Source organism: Neodiprion pinetum, chromosome 4 (genome assembly GCF_021155775.2).
Source record: "Neodiprion pinetum isolate iyNeoPine1 chromosome 4, iyNeoPine1.2, whole genome shotgun sequence".
NCBI classification, from domain to species: domain Eukaryota; kingdom Metazoa; phylum Arthropoda; class Insecta; order Hymenoptera; family Diprionidae; genus Neodiprion; species Neodiprion pinetum.
This window is the reverse complement of record NC_060235.2, coordinates 4,896,561-4,912,539: the sequence shown is the minus strand read 5'-3', so window position 1 is coordinate 4,912,539 and position 15,979 is coordinate 4,896,561. Positions and strand designations below refer to the sequence as shown.

Below are 15,979 nucleotides of genomic sequence, written 5' to 3'. Positions count from 1 at the left end.
AAGTGGCAGCGGTGGGATTCGAACCCACGCCTCCGAAGAGACTGGTGCCTTAAACCAGCGCCTTAGACCGCTCGGCCACGCTACCTTGTAGTTATGACATGGCTAAGCTTTTACAAAATCGGACCATGACGCCCAGATTAGATCATCTCTGTACTTTGGCATCGCGGACTGTAGTCGTGCTTAAATAAGACAAACGATCGCGTCGGCGTTGTTATTGTGCCAATCGAATCGACATAGCGTCTTTGATAATACTTTTCACCTGATCTGATTTGTTCTAAGGATGTTATAATCAGCCGTTATGCGGTCTGAATAAAAATATTTGGTAACTGATTCACGGCTGAATTGCCTGTGAAGTTAAATTTAATAAATATAAAAAATCAGCTGCACATGGCAATCGTTCATCTCTGTAGAAATTATCGATCATTTTAATGACAGAAGCGATGTACCATTAACTCCATTCATAATCTCTTGACAAACTTGTCTCAGGACTTGTCTTCGGTATTGAATGACACTTGACAACGAAGTTACGTCGTGAAAGCATTTCGTCACTCGGTGAATTCCGTCTGTACAGCGACCTTGTGACGCGTCAAAGATCAGTTTGGCAAAGCTCCAACACCATGGTCGAAAGCGATCCGTGAGTGCGTGATTTGAGTACGTGCGTACCATGATGCTCAAAGATCGGCGAGCTAGGCGTGAAAGCGCCTGGCAACCCGCGTTGAAAATAGCCTCCATATAAAACTGTGTGAATTTTGGGCAATACATGTAATTCCCAGAATGCAGCACTGAAATCGAACGGTATAACTGCTATCATCTCTAGTTACCGTCAAATCTTTCCCCGCAGCGTCAGCAGCGGCGGTTTCTAGTTGTTTTTAAGCAAGTTAGCTTAAAATCGCGGATCAGCTCGCAGCTAGTACGCGATATACGCTGTATAAATGAGTAAGTGGTCCATATATAGAAGCGCCCCCAGCCTCAACCAACACCACCGCACCCTTGTCACGGTTATATACGCTGGACCGGGGGACCGGCCGACACTTTTTGTGCCGCTTTACTCCGGTGTCTGAGCACACAGACCCAGCCGCGTTTTATCCTCCCAAGAGACTCTGTTCCGCATCAAGACATCCCCGATAATGCCTGGTCGTCCGTTGTGGCAGGTAAGCAAGCGTTGTCTCTTCTTTACACTCACGGGAAAATTTAACCCCATCTGCAGGTCACGTTATACGCCGATACGACGTTTCAAGAGTCGACGTATAACCGCTTTATTCACTTCGCCATTACGCTCGTACCGTAGTAACGTTACTATTCTTGTGAAGGCTAAACTTTTTTTGTACAACTCGTCGAGACTTTGAAAACTCTTCAACGCAACTTTCCTCCATCGGTAAAAATTTTCTCGGCGTACGTATAAATCTGGTGAAAATCATTTCTACGATTTTCTAGTAACTTTTAGGGAAATTGGGATATTTCGTATATTCATTAAAACTTGTAGATTTTCAGTAAAAAATCTACAAGATACTATGATTTTCAACTAAAATTAACAATTCTCTGCGAAATACTATGCATATTTACAATATTGTACGAAATAGAAATTTCTCACTAGGGAAGTGTGTGTATCCCGTTCCGACTTGGCTTACAAATATCGTTATATCTCCGAAACTATTGATCTGGTTGTAACGAAACATATTCTAAAATCTGGCCAAACGTCGCAGCGATCTAGAAAAAAAAAACGGAGTGAAGATCGGTTCGGTAGTTCTGGACTTACAAGCGAATTTACCGACAGAGAGAGACGTTGAGTTTCGTATACGCGTAGAGATCGTACTTCTAAGCTAACTTCAGGAGGGTTGTAAAAATCGTGGGATCAGCTGGCCGCTTGACAGTTCGATCACGAACGGTGCCTGAAACTAAACCATTTCGTTCGACCGCCTGATGTATATACGTACGTATAACACTCTGTTAGGGCAGTGTGCAATGTTTGTGTGTACCATACTATACGCACGTCGAGAGAAATGAAAACAAAACCGTGTGCAAAGATCCATTCAAGAGAAGGCGACTCAACAGCGGCAGCTTCTCGCTGTTCTATACGTACTCGGGTTGTAATTTATAAACGTCCACGACTCTCTCTGGTAAGGTACAAAGTCTAACAGTTACTGACCATTTTATTATCCGTAATTATTAATTTACGTAAAAAATTTCAAATTTCTCGAGGACTAGAACCAATTGCTAGATCGTTATACACTAGAGATTTATTTTTTGGTAATTTTAGAACCAAGAATCAAACATATACGACCAAAAAACAGGATCAGTAACTCGTAAACTTACTCAATTGTCCAACTGATTGACTGATTCAGTCTAGTTCAAACACTTATGCAACAGGAAAATGAAGCAATGTGAATTTCGACGGGTTACGAAATGATCCTAAATTCGTTGAAGTGGGATAAAATACACATTGAAGTTGGTTGTAACCGTCAGTAAGCAAGTTCAGAGTTGTTTTGTACTCTCTTTACCTGCTAAATTTTCCTTCGATGTTGAATTTAATCGATCAACTCGTGTCTGATGATTTTCAGCTTCCGTTGGGTTTTGACGCGTGTAGAGTGAACAGCCTGACATATACTCAATTATTGTTTCCTCTGGGAACCTCGACTGCAATTCGTGATTTTATTCTTTCATTTTTTGTACAACGTGAAGCCCAGATTCAGGTCACGTTCGTGATTCTAAGTATACCGCATCTGACCCAGAACTGTCTCGATGTTTTCACAATACGTGCTAACCAAAATATCATACGTATATCTAAGATTCTGCAGTGATCCTGTACAGATACGAATGTAGAGTAAACAGAATCCACGCGTTTTGCCAATTATATGATGAAAAAAAAAAAAAAAATTTCATACATTTACTGATAACGAAAATGAGTTTATTTAAAAATTTGTGGAAAACAAAAAACACTCGGTACATAGGTGAAAAAAAAAAATAGAATTTCATAACGGTTGCGACGATACGTGCCTATCTCATTTTTAACGGAATATAAGTGTAAAAAGAATTCCTTGTGACGTATTGTGGTTATTTTGACGTTTACTTTTCTTACATACGTTAGCAAAGGTATACATATATTGGTAATATATAGCTGGCGGAACGCAATGGGTGGTTCTATTTCAGGGAGTGACTCAGTTAAACGAGTCTAAATTATTTTCGCGGCTTTTCTTTCCTCGAGTTGCTAATTTTAGAACGGCATATTCTAACGCGTGTGAGTAATTTCTCATTTTCCCCTGTTGTAATACATATATATACATATATAAATGAAGAAATGATATATATATATATATATATATGGGAAATTGACACGAAAAACTGTAATATGGGTGAAATTAGGTACATATTAAGTAACAAAAATGTCTTCTCTTTGAAAAATTTGAATAGCAGTTCTTTTTTCGCTTCCGTCGGATGAACGCGTTTACTCGGACTAATTTACTTTCAAATTCCATTTAGATTTGCGAAAAGTCAATAAAGTATGCGCGATGAGGAGTCATGAGGAGTTATTCGCATCCAGAAATAACGAAACGCTATTCGTGTACAACGTAACGTATTGTGCCAAGATAAATATGAAATTCCAATTAAAAGGTAAAAATACGCGCCAGAAAATCCCTCCAAGCAATATGAATCCAGGTATAAGCCGTGTGTACACATTTTACTCTTGGTTTAATTATACGTAACACTTTGAAAAGAACAGCGAGTTTTATTTTTTTATAATTTCATCATTTAGTGTAGGTATGTAAGAGATGAAAAATGAAAATTTTCTAAAGTGAATTTTTATTCCCATTTGTCGCTTTTTATTCCCTTATATTATATAATAGAAAAAATCGAGGCGAAAAGTTATTACTGCGCTTATTTCAAACCGACGAAGCTTTGATACATTATAGGTATTAGAAATTAATCGTTGTATAGACGCAAACCGTTCAGGACATTTGCCGGAAATCGAGGAAAAGAAATGAAAAAAAAAAAAAAAAACGAATCGATTACAAAGTATTCGTTTATTCTATGTAAACAATCGGTGATTTTTCCATTTTTAAATTCCCCCGACAGCGACAAGCAATCAGAGTAAAAAAATTATTAGACGTTGGATTTTTAAGAAAAGGAGTGAAAATGTATTATTCTTTGCAAATTATTGTTAAATTTATACCTGTAATACAGCCGGGTGAGAATTGAGTCACAAGATGCTTTCACATTGCAACATTCTCTTCCACGAATTGCCAAGACTAGATGCGTCTTCTTCAAAATTTTTGGCCAAACGCCACCAAAACTGAGTGAATTAATTATCAACAACTCTATAATTTCCGTGTGGTTGTGGAAAGTTTTCGTGGTATTAGAGATACGATTTGAATCAATCTTCCTTGAAATTCCTCGAATTCTTTCTCTCGCTCTATATCCACGTAATTTTCAGTCATTCAAGAAATGAAAATAGTTAAGGACTGAGCGGTAACCGGAACTAAAAATTTCTCACCTCGGTGTATAGAGGAAAATAATTTTTTTCAACTATTTTCACTTACCTTTAATATTTCCATCTTCTTAATCGTATGACGAATATATTTTGAAGGTATGAGTAAAAACGGTATACGTGTATACGATATGTATAGTAGAAAATAGCAGTGCTGTATTTTTTTTTATTAACGAGTATAATAAATTTGCGATACAAAGCAAATAACAATTTATTATTATAGTCCACGTAATTCTCTTGATTATTAAAATATCGTAAAAATGATTAAGCAATTTCGATTCAGATATCGCTGTACCTGTTATATGTGTGAGATTCGGATCGTGGTTACAATTTTAAATATGTACGCGAAATTATATGCAAATTTAATTCATGCATCATCGAAGCGCTGGAAATCATTAGCTTGTATTTGTAATTTTCAAACATCGGTTTATTATTTCACAATTTCATATTACAATGGTAACTTCCAAACTTTCCGTGAATCTGCAGGGTTTGAAAAAAATATTTCTCGCGCGAATTCTAGCCACGCATAAAAAACGCGACTTTTTAACTTTACATATTCAAATCAAGTAGGTACTGAATTTTTCATGCGTTGGCTCGATTTTGCAAACTTTGTTGTCCGTTACGTTTTACATTGAATTACAATATTGCAGTGTAATTAGTGTTTTCGTGTATGCGTGTATTGTGTGTATGTGTGTGTGGAAATGTGTAAAAGTGTTTACGTGTCATGTGCGTAATTGAGAAGGTTTTAGCCCGCCAAGTTTGTTATTTGTTCTTGTAATTCAGCATTATATTTTAAAGTAAATTAAAAACAAAAAAAAAAATTCCGCCAATTCAAAAATGGTCAGGCAAATAAAGCACTGCAGTTGAATAATAGAAAGCGATTCAAACCATTTTTTTTTTTTTTTTTTTTTTTCGTAACAGGCTAAACCTGTAAAAGTGAACAAGTGTTGTGTGCGTTTGTGTCTGTGTTTTTGTTGTTAAGTAACTCTGTGTTACGTGTAATATGTACGAGTAAGTGCAGTAATTACGTGTAAAAGAAAAAATTGTTAAATTTTTCTTGCACGTTGTTAGGTATAAATTGTTCGCTTAAACTACAATTATATTCACCTAGTAAATTGATGTCAAGTGTTTAGCGAGTGTAGTTCCGATACGTTGTACGTATGATACGTATAAAGTTCAACGCGTACGTGTTTGTTGTGTAAATTGATGTATTGTCGAGTGTTTACAATGTGCAAGTTTTTCGCACTTGGCGTGAAATTTTTTTTTTCGTTCAAAATCACGATTTTAATGTTTCCGAATTATTATTCATATTATTCGGTTATTATACGTATATACGGAGTGTTTGCGTGTTTTCAGTGTTTAAAATGTATCTCGCATATAGTTTTGCGCAAGGAAATAATAAAAAAGAAAAGTATATAAACAGTGTATGGTGTGGATGTAGAGAAATTTACTGTAGAATATATAATTAAATAGTATTATTATTATTATTATTATCTTTCCACAAATGAACAAATAAATATATATATATACTATATGTAATAATGAAGTGAATTTTTCATGTATAATAAATAAAAACAGTATAACGTGAGTTTTAGTTTACCTACGATTATGTGTGTATGTATGTGTGTATGTATGCATATATGTATGTGTGTCTGTATGCATGCATGTATAGCGTAATTTCGTCAGTTGAGGAAAATAAGTGTTTCATAATATATAAGTGTTAATATGCTTATGTGTATATGTATATATAATATATATATATATATATTATTACTTGTAAAGGTATAATGCGAATTATACTGTGAAACATTTGAATTACGGTGTTTTGCAAATTATTCACAGTAGAACGGATGATTCCGAAAAATTGCAAATTAGCGAAATGCAATTCACAACGTCGCTGATCGTGAGTGAAATTCTATGATATTCGGTAAACGGGATACGATGAAAATTGGAAAACCTGCAGATTGTTTGCTGCTTCTTCTTCTTCTTTTTCTTTATTTTTTCTTGTGCATAAATGTGCGTGCGTGCGTGTGTGTGTGTGTGTGTGTGTGTGTGTGTGTGTGTGTGTGTGTGTGTGTGTGTGTGTGTGTGTGTGTGTGTGTGTGTGTGTGTGTGTGTGTGTGTGTGTGTGTGTGTGTGTGTGTGTGTGTGTGTGTGTGTGTGACTAGGATATGTGTGAGTCTCTTTGGTGTATGAATATCATTCAAGTGTGAAGTGTGATGTATGTAACGTATACATGTGTGTACGTATATATAACATTTGTTTGTCCGTTTGGTTTATTTATTAATTTAATCTTTTCAACAGAGTAAAACGATCTTTTTCCTAATTTTTCAACAAACTATATTATACATGTATAAATATATATATATTTTTTTTTTCACTGAAAGTCAAAAGCAATTTATGAATTCAATTATGTATATCAAGAAATTCAACATGTACGTGATATCAAACAATAGTTTCAATATCATTTTTTAAAACAATACAATGTAGTAATTGTAATTACTGTATAACGGAATTTTCAAACTGTTACCGATCCCCCAATGTTATACCCATTATTATTGTCTATTCGTAAATAATGCCGTTACAATCAATCTTGATGATGAAATTTTTCAACGACTGTACATAACGATATTACAATCACATCCGCATTATACGCGCAGACACATTTACATATTACATATTTATCTATAAATTTTATCCATGCGCGCGCACGCGCGTGTGTGTGCGTGTGTGTTTCTGTTTGCGTGTATGTGTGTGTGTGTGTGTAGGTTTAATTTACATGTGCCTGGTGTTGCCGAAACCGCCGTGTCCGCTCTGACTCGCTCCCTTGTTGTAACCCATCTGTAAATTGACTTGTCCTTCGCTGGCGCGAAGCTGAGCTTCCGTAAATTCTCTCTCGTTCTTCTCTGCCATTTTTGGTCCAAGTCTTGGGCCATTGTATTCGGGATGCTTTTGCGTCTGACGATGTAAACACGAAGTTTATATCAATTTTTCATTGACATGAGAAGAAAAAAAAAAAAAAAATTCATTTAGTTATCAATAAGTGATAGAAATTTTTGTGAGTTAAATTGAGATTTTTGAAATTACAAAGAAACGTGGTGTTTACAGACTGTAATTTATAGTACGATTATGATTGTCGACAGGACGTTTTATGATCATGGCAATATTAAATCCGATTCTTCGGTAAACTAAATTTTCTTCAGACGAATATGCGCCCTAGGGAACTCTCGAATTTTTTTTAAGTAAAAAACTAGGATACCGTACACTGACAGAAATTATTAGTTCCGGTTACAGCTCAGTCCTTAAATATTTTCATTTTTTACCACAATCGAAAAATATTGTTCTAGATAGAAAATTAAAATCAGCTTTCCAGCTGTTACCAAAAAGTCTAGTATCCGTTACTATTCTTTCTCATTACGATCGCTGTTGCTATATTTTCTTACAACTGTTGCGAAAATTTAATGCGCGTACAACGATAAATTGACGTTTGACTAAAAAAGTAGAGTAAACCAAACAAACTGATTTTGCGTTGCAATAACCAAAAGACGATCGACGATAGCGCAAAATGGTTAGGTGTACCTCGTTTTTAGTTATTCTAACAATATTCAAACAGTTTTTTTTTAACGATATCTGTTTTACTGAATTTTTCTAGTTACTATGACAAATGAAATTTTTCTCAGTGTACAGAAAATATATAGAAATATAATATTACAAAAAATAAGCAAGCTCTTTACAGATCTTTTAGAATAAAATCTCATCCCCGTCGGATTTGCTCGGTTTTCAATCTAAAATAGTGAAATTTGGAGGGTAAAATTAATTTATTGTTGCAACAATCGATCAAATTATTGCAATAGCCGAAAGAAAATGTCCGTAAAAGTGAGCGTAATCGGAAATAATAGTAACACATACCGTAAGACTATCTATTTACAGCTACTAGACACATTATTTATCCAGAACTATATAACAGTTTTCGATTATGTTAAGAAATGAAAATAGTTAAGGAATGTATCGCGTGAATCGCGACTGTAAAAATTTCTCTCAGTGTCTGTGTCATGTAATTACACCCATTATCGTTGAGCTCTTTTTTTAACACATTACTGTAATTATTTTACAACGGATACTCACGATTCTGCCGAGAGCGTAAAGGCACAACGTAACCTGAGCGATGTTACGCCTCTCGAATAAATCGGCGGTTTGGAAAATTTCCTCCTGCGGTACGCCGTAGGCTTTGATTGCGGCTTGGAACCTGTCGGTTGATAAAAATTTGCATCGAACTATAATAATTTACGTGAAAACTTTAAGTTTGAGTGATGAAAGATTATGCTATCACCATTTAACGATGTACGCGATGCAATTAGTGCTGTGCGGTTAATCGATTAATTGCGTTTCGCATTTTCGTGCACAAGTTTAAACGAAGAAGTACCAAGTCCAAAAAAAAACAAAAATACATTGCGAAAACGAAGTTGAAAATTAAATTTACTCGTGCATAACTGAAGTCAATCAAGTTTAATTTACTCAGAGCGATATCTCTGGAATAGAATTTCAATTGACGATCAATCAACGTGAGATGAAATTAGCGCTGTGCGATTAATCAATCAATCGTTTTTTTCATTCATCGTGAGTTGAAATTAAACTTGATTGAATTCAGTTTTTAACTACCGTTTTGCAATATTTTATTTTATTAGGTTTTTTTCTTTTTTCTCGTGGTCGTAACTTGTTCGTTTAAATTTCTGCCTGAGAAAAGCGGTCGCTGCCCGATTTCCTTGATACGAACCTCTGGACGTTCTCCATAAGCTGGAAGTTTGTTCCCTTGGTCTGAATTTTCTTCACCGAACCAGGAGCGAGTTTGTTTATTAAATTGCAAAGAATAACGCCGTCCTTAAGGATGTCCTCGTAATTTCCCGGCGGAAGTTTTTCTCCGATCACAGCTTCGATCCACGCTAGAATCTCGGCTTCCTGTTCCTTGTTGCGGGGCTAAAGATAAAACAAATATCGAATAATTAATACTCCCGTGTGAATGATTATATTCTACCGCAGCTTGCAGCTTGCACTGAAATAATCGTAAATCTATCTTCCCGGGCGAAGCATTTTCACCCCGCCTGCAGCGTGTTTGTAATACACCATCAACTTCTGGTTTAAAAGTGTCCGCCCCCGGAATAGATCGCAGGAAACACGCAGCTTTTAATATACACACAGCCGAGGGTGTTGGGTTACCATGCACTCCAGTATTACGAGGATCTTGCTTGGCCGAATACCGATGCTTTACGTTAATGTTATCGGAGTATTTATCAAATTATATGAGAAAATATAGTCTCGTAAAAAATAAATACAAAATGAAATTACTCGAGTTATAAACGAAAGTTTAAATACGTGCTTTGTTTGCTTTATTTCAAATCGCTTAAAAATGATCAAACATATGGTAGATTGGTTCGATTTTATTCTACGATGACTCGCTCGTTCGTTCTGAAGACTATTTTCTACAAATTTAACGAAATAATTCCCAAATTTCGGAATCTTGAAACATTGAATTTTACAACATCGCAACGCTGTTGATTACGATGCAGAAATCGCAATGTCTAATTGAGTACCGAAAGAAAAGAAAACCCGTTTCGGTAATTAAATATTTAATAATTTCAAAGCGATCTTTCTTCGCAGTTCCATTATTTTCCATATCCGACTTCCGTGCCTCGTAATTGTAAAACAAATAAAAAGTATCGATTTTTGGCCAACTGCAACCGGCACGAAAAAGGAGACGATATCAAATATCGTCCGTGTCCAAATCGTTAATCACGCTGCGTTTACGCGGTATGAAAATTCTGCCAGAATTGTCAGCCAAGTCTGATGTTCTCTATGACTATTGCAAAATCTAGTACCGTTACATACCCTATTTTGCACACGCGAATCGTCGAGGCCACCTTGAGCTTCGCGCAGCGATAAATTCTTATTTATAGCCCGCGGTACGGTGTATAAATCTATAATTTATCCGTTCGATTTCTCGCACGCGTTCTACATACATTCGGCACATATGTACATTTATACATCTATGTTTTTCTTAGCCTATGTACGTGTATAAAAGACGTCAGTCCTCGAACATCGGAGATTTGCATTAAACTTATAGCGAATACAGGCGAGGTTTCGATCTCTTTTAGCTTATTTACAACTCTGGATCACAGGCAGGATTTACCAACGTCACGACTTTCGGCCATTTTCAAAACGTGTATACGTGCACGGGTATACAGGTCGTTCTTTGATTAATAGATCTCGTGGATAAAAGATGGGAGGAATGACTAGAAGTTTATAAAAGAGAAGAAAAAAAAAAATTACCGAGGAAGTCGTAACAAGTTTTATCCGCTATTCTAATTCGAGGAAAGACATTCTCGAATCCTCCCGCATCCGGTTTACACGCGTGCAGTTAAAAATACAAGCGGCTCGAGTAAAATCCTACATAAATAGTGCAGTATTACAGATCTAGTTTGACAAACGTCGCGACGCCATTCGTTGCAGCTGTAACATTGTAAGCATGCCGTTCATTTATCTCCGGGTATTATTTTTGGATCCGGTATTAAGAGAGTGAATAAAAAAAAAAAAAAAAAAGAAAGAAAAAAAAGAAAAAAAGATGCACCACGGATACTGATGCTGGGCTTTTATACGCAAGTCTACGGCTGCAGGTCTGCATTAAAATAAAACTCTTGAGGAGAACTCTGGCGTAGTTATTACGTTATATTAGTTATAAATTTGCGTAACTTTCGCGCGAGAAAAACGATCCTTTCCAACATTCGATTACAAAGAAGAAACAATTGATTATTCAAATTCATTGACCGTATGGTTTCAATTGAATTAAATAACAAATCTAAGCAAATCCGTTTTTCAATTCTTTGTACTGACAATAGGTAATTTGCGATTTTTCGCGATGAAGAAAATTCATTTTTAACTTCGGTAAATAACTGTCAAGTTAATGCGTACTTGATGAATAAAAATTTCCACCGAATTTTGAAACTCCACACTCGTTGTACGCATTTTTAAAAATCGTTATCACCTGTAATTGAGAATTTACATCTAGCATGAAATTACCGCATACTGTATAATAATTTGCAGAACTTCGGATCAACGTTATCAACGACGCGACGATCCGCGGTAACAGTGCAAGCTTGTGTTGTTCCAGTGGAAAATTTGGCCCCGAGTCAAGTCCAACACCTGCAACAACTCGCGTTCTACTCCAACGATGTTGTAACAGAGATTTTTATTGCACGCCTCGTTTTCCGCGCTGCCAAGCTTCTGCAGATCGTATAACATAATACGATAATCGGTAAGAGTTCAAAAGAAGGATCCTCAAAAATTTACGTTCCATTATTCACGCGTGTCTCTTTATAAACATTTGTCGATCATTTTCTTTTTCCTTCGCTCTATGTAAACGAGAAAATTTGCTTTTTTTTTTTTTTTTTGCGATCGATGCGCGCGCCGCGGACAACATATCGATGATCGAAAATTATAAAAAACAGTGATAAAGATTTACTTGATAAATTTGTTACCGCAAGAAATTTCTACGAGATCAATTTCGCCAGCTGTTCAGAGACTTAAGGACCGGTAGATAAATTTGCCTGAAAGATCTTATCACTCTCGTATACTAAGTTCTATTTTCGTAGGGATAATCCGTTTCCATAAGCCGTGCCAGAATAACAGCGGGAGATGAGCAAAATTTCGAAATGAATAGAACAGATCGTATAAACTTATTCTTGATCTTTATCATTTTTTACGTAACATCTATCAATTGGTTTGTCAATTTATTTACCGCCCCGATGATTTTTTTTCTCTTTTACTTGATTTTCCCCAAAATTTTACGTTACAGCGATTCGGAATTATCGGTGTTTTACATTAATGCATTCACATACAATTATGTGTATAAAAGACGATTATACAATTTCTAAGCTTACATCAAAGTCAATGAGGTGTAATTTTGCACACGACTTGCGTTTTCGCATGAATCGTACATGATACGTATCTTGTATTAGAAAGTATTCGTGTATCGGAAATTTATCGCTTTCAACCGCTCTCAAAATACCGAGATTACAGCCGTATGGTATAAATAAAAAATTTACTGAAAATACTGTCAGTTTAAAAACTTGCGCTGAAAAAATAAAAACCACTCCTTGAATATTTTATATCATTGCGGTAAGAACTTTTCACGCTGGATGAATAAAAATTACACGTATCTGACGGACGATAATCTGCTCCTTAATAAATGCGATTTTGTTTTTATCCTTCTCCAGATATTACGATTCAAAGTTTAAGTCAAAGTTATACGAGTGTGTGATCTTTGCGTTTAGAATGACATCGGGCCGTTGAACGGACTCTCAAATGTTTGCGTAAAAGCGGTATGGCTATTCAGAAAACGTAAAATAGAAGAAAAACAAAAAAACAAACACGTTAAATGAGATTTTGAAAAAAAAAAAAAAAATGTCAAAAACGTTATTACGGTATCGTAGAATATGTAACTGTTCGATAATTTATCGGACGATCGATATTCGTACCTTCAAGGTCATAAAAAAAAGTACTTCGTGCTTCGTGAAAAAAATTTTAGTGAACGATTGAAACTCGCATATATCAAAGCAGATTGTTTTTTCACCGAAAAACTTGAAAGTTTGATTTCTTCAATGCGGAGCTTGAATTGAATGAGAGAAAAGGAGATGCTAATGATTATAAATCATCAATCTGGAATTCAAAATAAAATATAAACCACTTGATGCTTAATGGAAAAAATTTCAATTATCGACTGAGACTCGCAATTATCGAAGCAGCTTGTTTTTTCCACCGAAAGGCTCTAAAATTTGAATTTCTAATTTAAATATCGATTGTAAATCGGGTGAAAAATTGCACTCAAAAAAATTGTATCAACGTACCGGCATGTTGCTGATGTCTTGTGTCTGGTGTTGGAAATGTATTGAAGAAGTGAGTTTTTGAACGGTGTTGCCGGGTAGAGTAGAGACTAAATTTGACGCCGGGCGTCGCGACGCTATATGCCGTCATCCCCTCCGCTGGATCCATCTCTCACAGATATTCGGCGATGGGAAAGCGGCCAGATTTTGGCCCAGCGCCCGTTGGGTATTCCCATACTCCCACCTGGTCCACGGACGGCGTCCTACCACCTTGACATCCCAGCTTTTTTTATTATTTCAACAGCGATTCATTTTTTACTTCCATGTTGTCGCCACGATCCGTTCTCCGTTTCTTTTTTTTTTCTTTTTTTTTCTTGCCACATTGCTGCGTACCGCGAATTATTATTATAAACAATAGGTCGCGATTTAGCACGAAACTTTCGAATCAATTTCCGAATTTCGCAAAACGAAACTTTAGTCACATAAATTCGTCAAAGTTCTGTCGAGCGGTTTTGAAAATCGATTGAACTATTTTTTTAAACCGTACACGGTTCGGTTGAAAAATGTATTCGGCATTCACATAGGTCTTAACGAAAAGTGTAAAAACGGAATGGAAATGTTGCAAACGAACAATTCTACTCTAGAAAAATTGAATTATGATTTGTTACTTTTTTTTTTGTAATTATTTTTAATGCCAAATTTTAATCCTAGGTGTAATTTAAATTGATCCCGCGTAAAAAGAATTATAACCATAAAGTCTTTCGGTATTCACGTGCAATGTGTCTATAACCTGTCTGCACGAATACTTGGAGTACATTGCTCTCGTCTTTGCCCACATTGTATGAACTGTAGACAGTGTTAGGTATACAAGCGGTTTTCAGTCGTCCAATTACCTACGTTTCTATTCTCGTTCGGTGTTTGTAACGTTATGCAATTATCTGTAAGGTATGGATGTTGGGTTCTGGTCGTTTGGCGATAACTATAACCAGATACGCGATTGCGAGAATTGAATCTGAATATTGAACTGCGGTAATTAATTTTGTGTAAGAAAAAGAAACGAGAGATAAAATGAAGAGGTAGAAGATAATTGTTGTATACGTGTACGATATACAACAATTCATTATTTTTTGTTTAAAATAGACGGTTCAAAAATAGAGCCATTCAGTCTGCGCTGACTTTTGTTAAAAGTTTAAACCTATAGCAAAATTAGCTACAGAGCGATGTTTGTAAGAGGGCTTAAAATAGCGTACGGTAGACTTTATGAAACAACGTTCGCATCGTTACGTGCAAAGACTGAGAAGGAAGTGTGATGCATACAAAGAGAGAGTAAGTCACTTGTATTAATCAACGACATTCTTGTTTGACGAATTTGAAAATTATCGTATTTTCATGAACTTTCTTGATTTTCATGAAATTTATGCGGAAAAGTTATGATGAATTTCATAAATACAGTGTTTAACGAAAATCTTGGAAGTAGATTTTTACCGGAAAAACCAAAGCTGCAATATTTTTCTGGTATAAATATAGCAATCCTTTTCGAACTCTCGGAAGTCGTTTCTCTGCTTTGGTTTCATTCGTTTTCGAGCTTTCACGGATTTCCAGCACACCTCTGCACATAACTAATGGCTTCTGTCAATGCCGGCGAAGTCGGTATCGGCTTTCGAAGTTCGGCTTGTATATACGAGATGCCCGCAAACAACAAGTGGGAGTATTTTGAAAGAGTTGCAGACTCGGGATTTAAGTTTAGGAGAGAAATAAGGCTGCTCGCTTCGTGTCGGAAAGCGTTATAAGTGTAACTTGTAATTTGGGTGCGTATATCGAGAGAGAGTGAGAGAGAGAGAGGAAGGGAGAGAGACTTCTGAGACGCCAAGGAGTCGGACGACAAGAGGCCAGATGCAAGCACCGATAAGTTTACGTCGGTTGGTTCTGGACGGTGGCCATTCGGAAAGATGAGGCCACCGACTATTATAGATTTTGTCAATCAGAAACTATCCCATTGCATCTCACGCGGTCTCTAATTAACCACCTTCGCATCTTCGCAAAATTTCACACCACGAGCTTTTCTTCGGGATCCAACATGTAATTAATTACAACGTCGCGTGGTTAAGTAAAAACAAAAAGATGCGAATGAAGTGTAATCGGATTCAATTCCATTAAACAACACATTATCGATGCATTAAAAATTTACGAATTATACAAGTTTTAATTGATGTAAAGCCAAATTGTCGAATATTTTTGTTTTTTATGAAGGGATTGAATTGACGAACGGTTTTGTTTAAAACTCTTTTATAGATCGAGCGTGTAGTCTGTTCAATTTTGATAAATAGCACAGCCGCCAATATCAGTTCATTGAGGATGATTTGTTAATTTTTTTTTTTTATTAACCGAACAGCTGAAGCAAATTCATTCAAATCATTCGCAGACGTCGTTTAGTCAAAGTTGGACCAATCGTGCAGATTTTACAGATCGGAAAATTGAGCGGAAGAGTTTGGCAACGATAAAATATCACCTGTTCACGTTGAATTATCATTTTTTAATGCACCGGTGATCTGCATAAGATGCAAATTTTATGCGGCTCTATGCACACGGCACTTGATTTCGTAGTTTTGTAGAAAAACCGAAT

General features: G+C 36.1%; 2 protein-coding genes, 2 long non-coding RNA genes and 1 other non-coding gene across 6 annotated transcripts in view; 2 read left to right on the top strand and 3 right to left on the bottom strand.

The window, feature by feature from the left end:
- Positions 1 to 3: 3 nt before the first annotated feature.
- TRNAL-AAG (transfer RNA leucine (anticodon AAG)) lies at positions 4 to 85 on the bottom strand. Its single transcript has one exon. It is a non-coding gene; the product is annotated as a tRNA-Leu (tRNA).
- Positions 86 to 989: 904 nt separating this feature from the next.
- Positions 990 to 15,979, top strand: part of LOC124216648 (muscle-specific protein 20) — a 31,746-nt gene continuing 16,756 nt past the window's right edge. The window contains exon 1 of one of the 2 annotated variants that reach the window (XM_046621431.2): positions 990 to 1,151. In XM_046621431.2, coding sequence (XP_046477387.1) covers positions 1,128 to 1,151 — 24 coding nt within the window. In that variant the 5' untranslated portion in view covers positions 990 to 1,127. Of the gene's footprint in view, positions 1,152 to 1,985; positions 2,118 to 15,979 lie in introns of those variants that run through there. The other variant, XM_046621430.1, reaches the window with a different exon arrangement.
- LOC138190755 (uncharacterized) lies at positions 1,068 to 1,885 on the bottom strand. The gene is made up of 2 exons (XR_011176839.1): positions 1,769 to 1,885; positions 1,068 to 1,707 (listed from the first exon to the last, which is right to left on the bottom strand). It is a non-coding gene; the product is annotated as an uncharacterized lncRNA (long non-coding RNA).
- Positions 2,128 to 6,746, top strand: LOC138190754 (uncharacterized). Its single transcript, XR_011176838.1, has 2 exons — positions 2,128 to 6,555; positions 6,652 to 6,746. It is a non-coding gene; the product is annotated as an uncharacterized lncRNA (long non-coding RNA).
- LOC124216650 (myophilin) lies at positions 6,585 to 13,537 on the bottom strand. Its single transcript, XM_046621435.2, has 4 exons — positions 13,381 to 13,537; positions 9,258 to 9,457; positions 8,609 to 8,729; positions 6,585 to 7,441 (listed from the first exon to the last, which is right to left on the bottom strand). Exons 1-4 carry the CDS (start codon positions 13,384 to 13,386, stop codon positions 7,259 to 7,261), a joined length of 510 nt encoding a protein of 169 aa, XP_046477391.1. The 5' UTR covers positions 13,387 to 13,537; the 3' UTR covers positions 6,585 to 7,258.

Coding starts and splice junctions, on each gene's coding strand:
- LOC124216650 (XM_046621435.2), bottom strand. Junction 8,730..9,257: donor CTTATGGAGAACGTCCAGAG/GTTCGTATCAAG, acceptor ATCAACCGACAG/GTTCCAAGCCGCAATCAAAG. Junction 7,442..8,608: donor TTTACGCTCTCGGCAGAATC/GTGAGTATCCGT, acceptor TTACATCGTCAG/ACGCAAAAGCATCCCGAATA.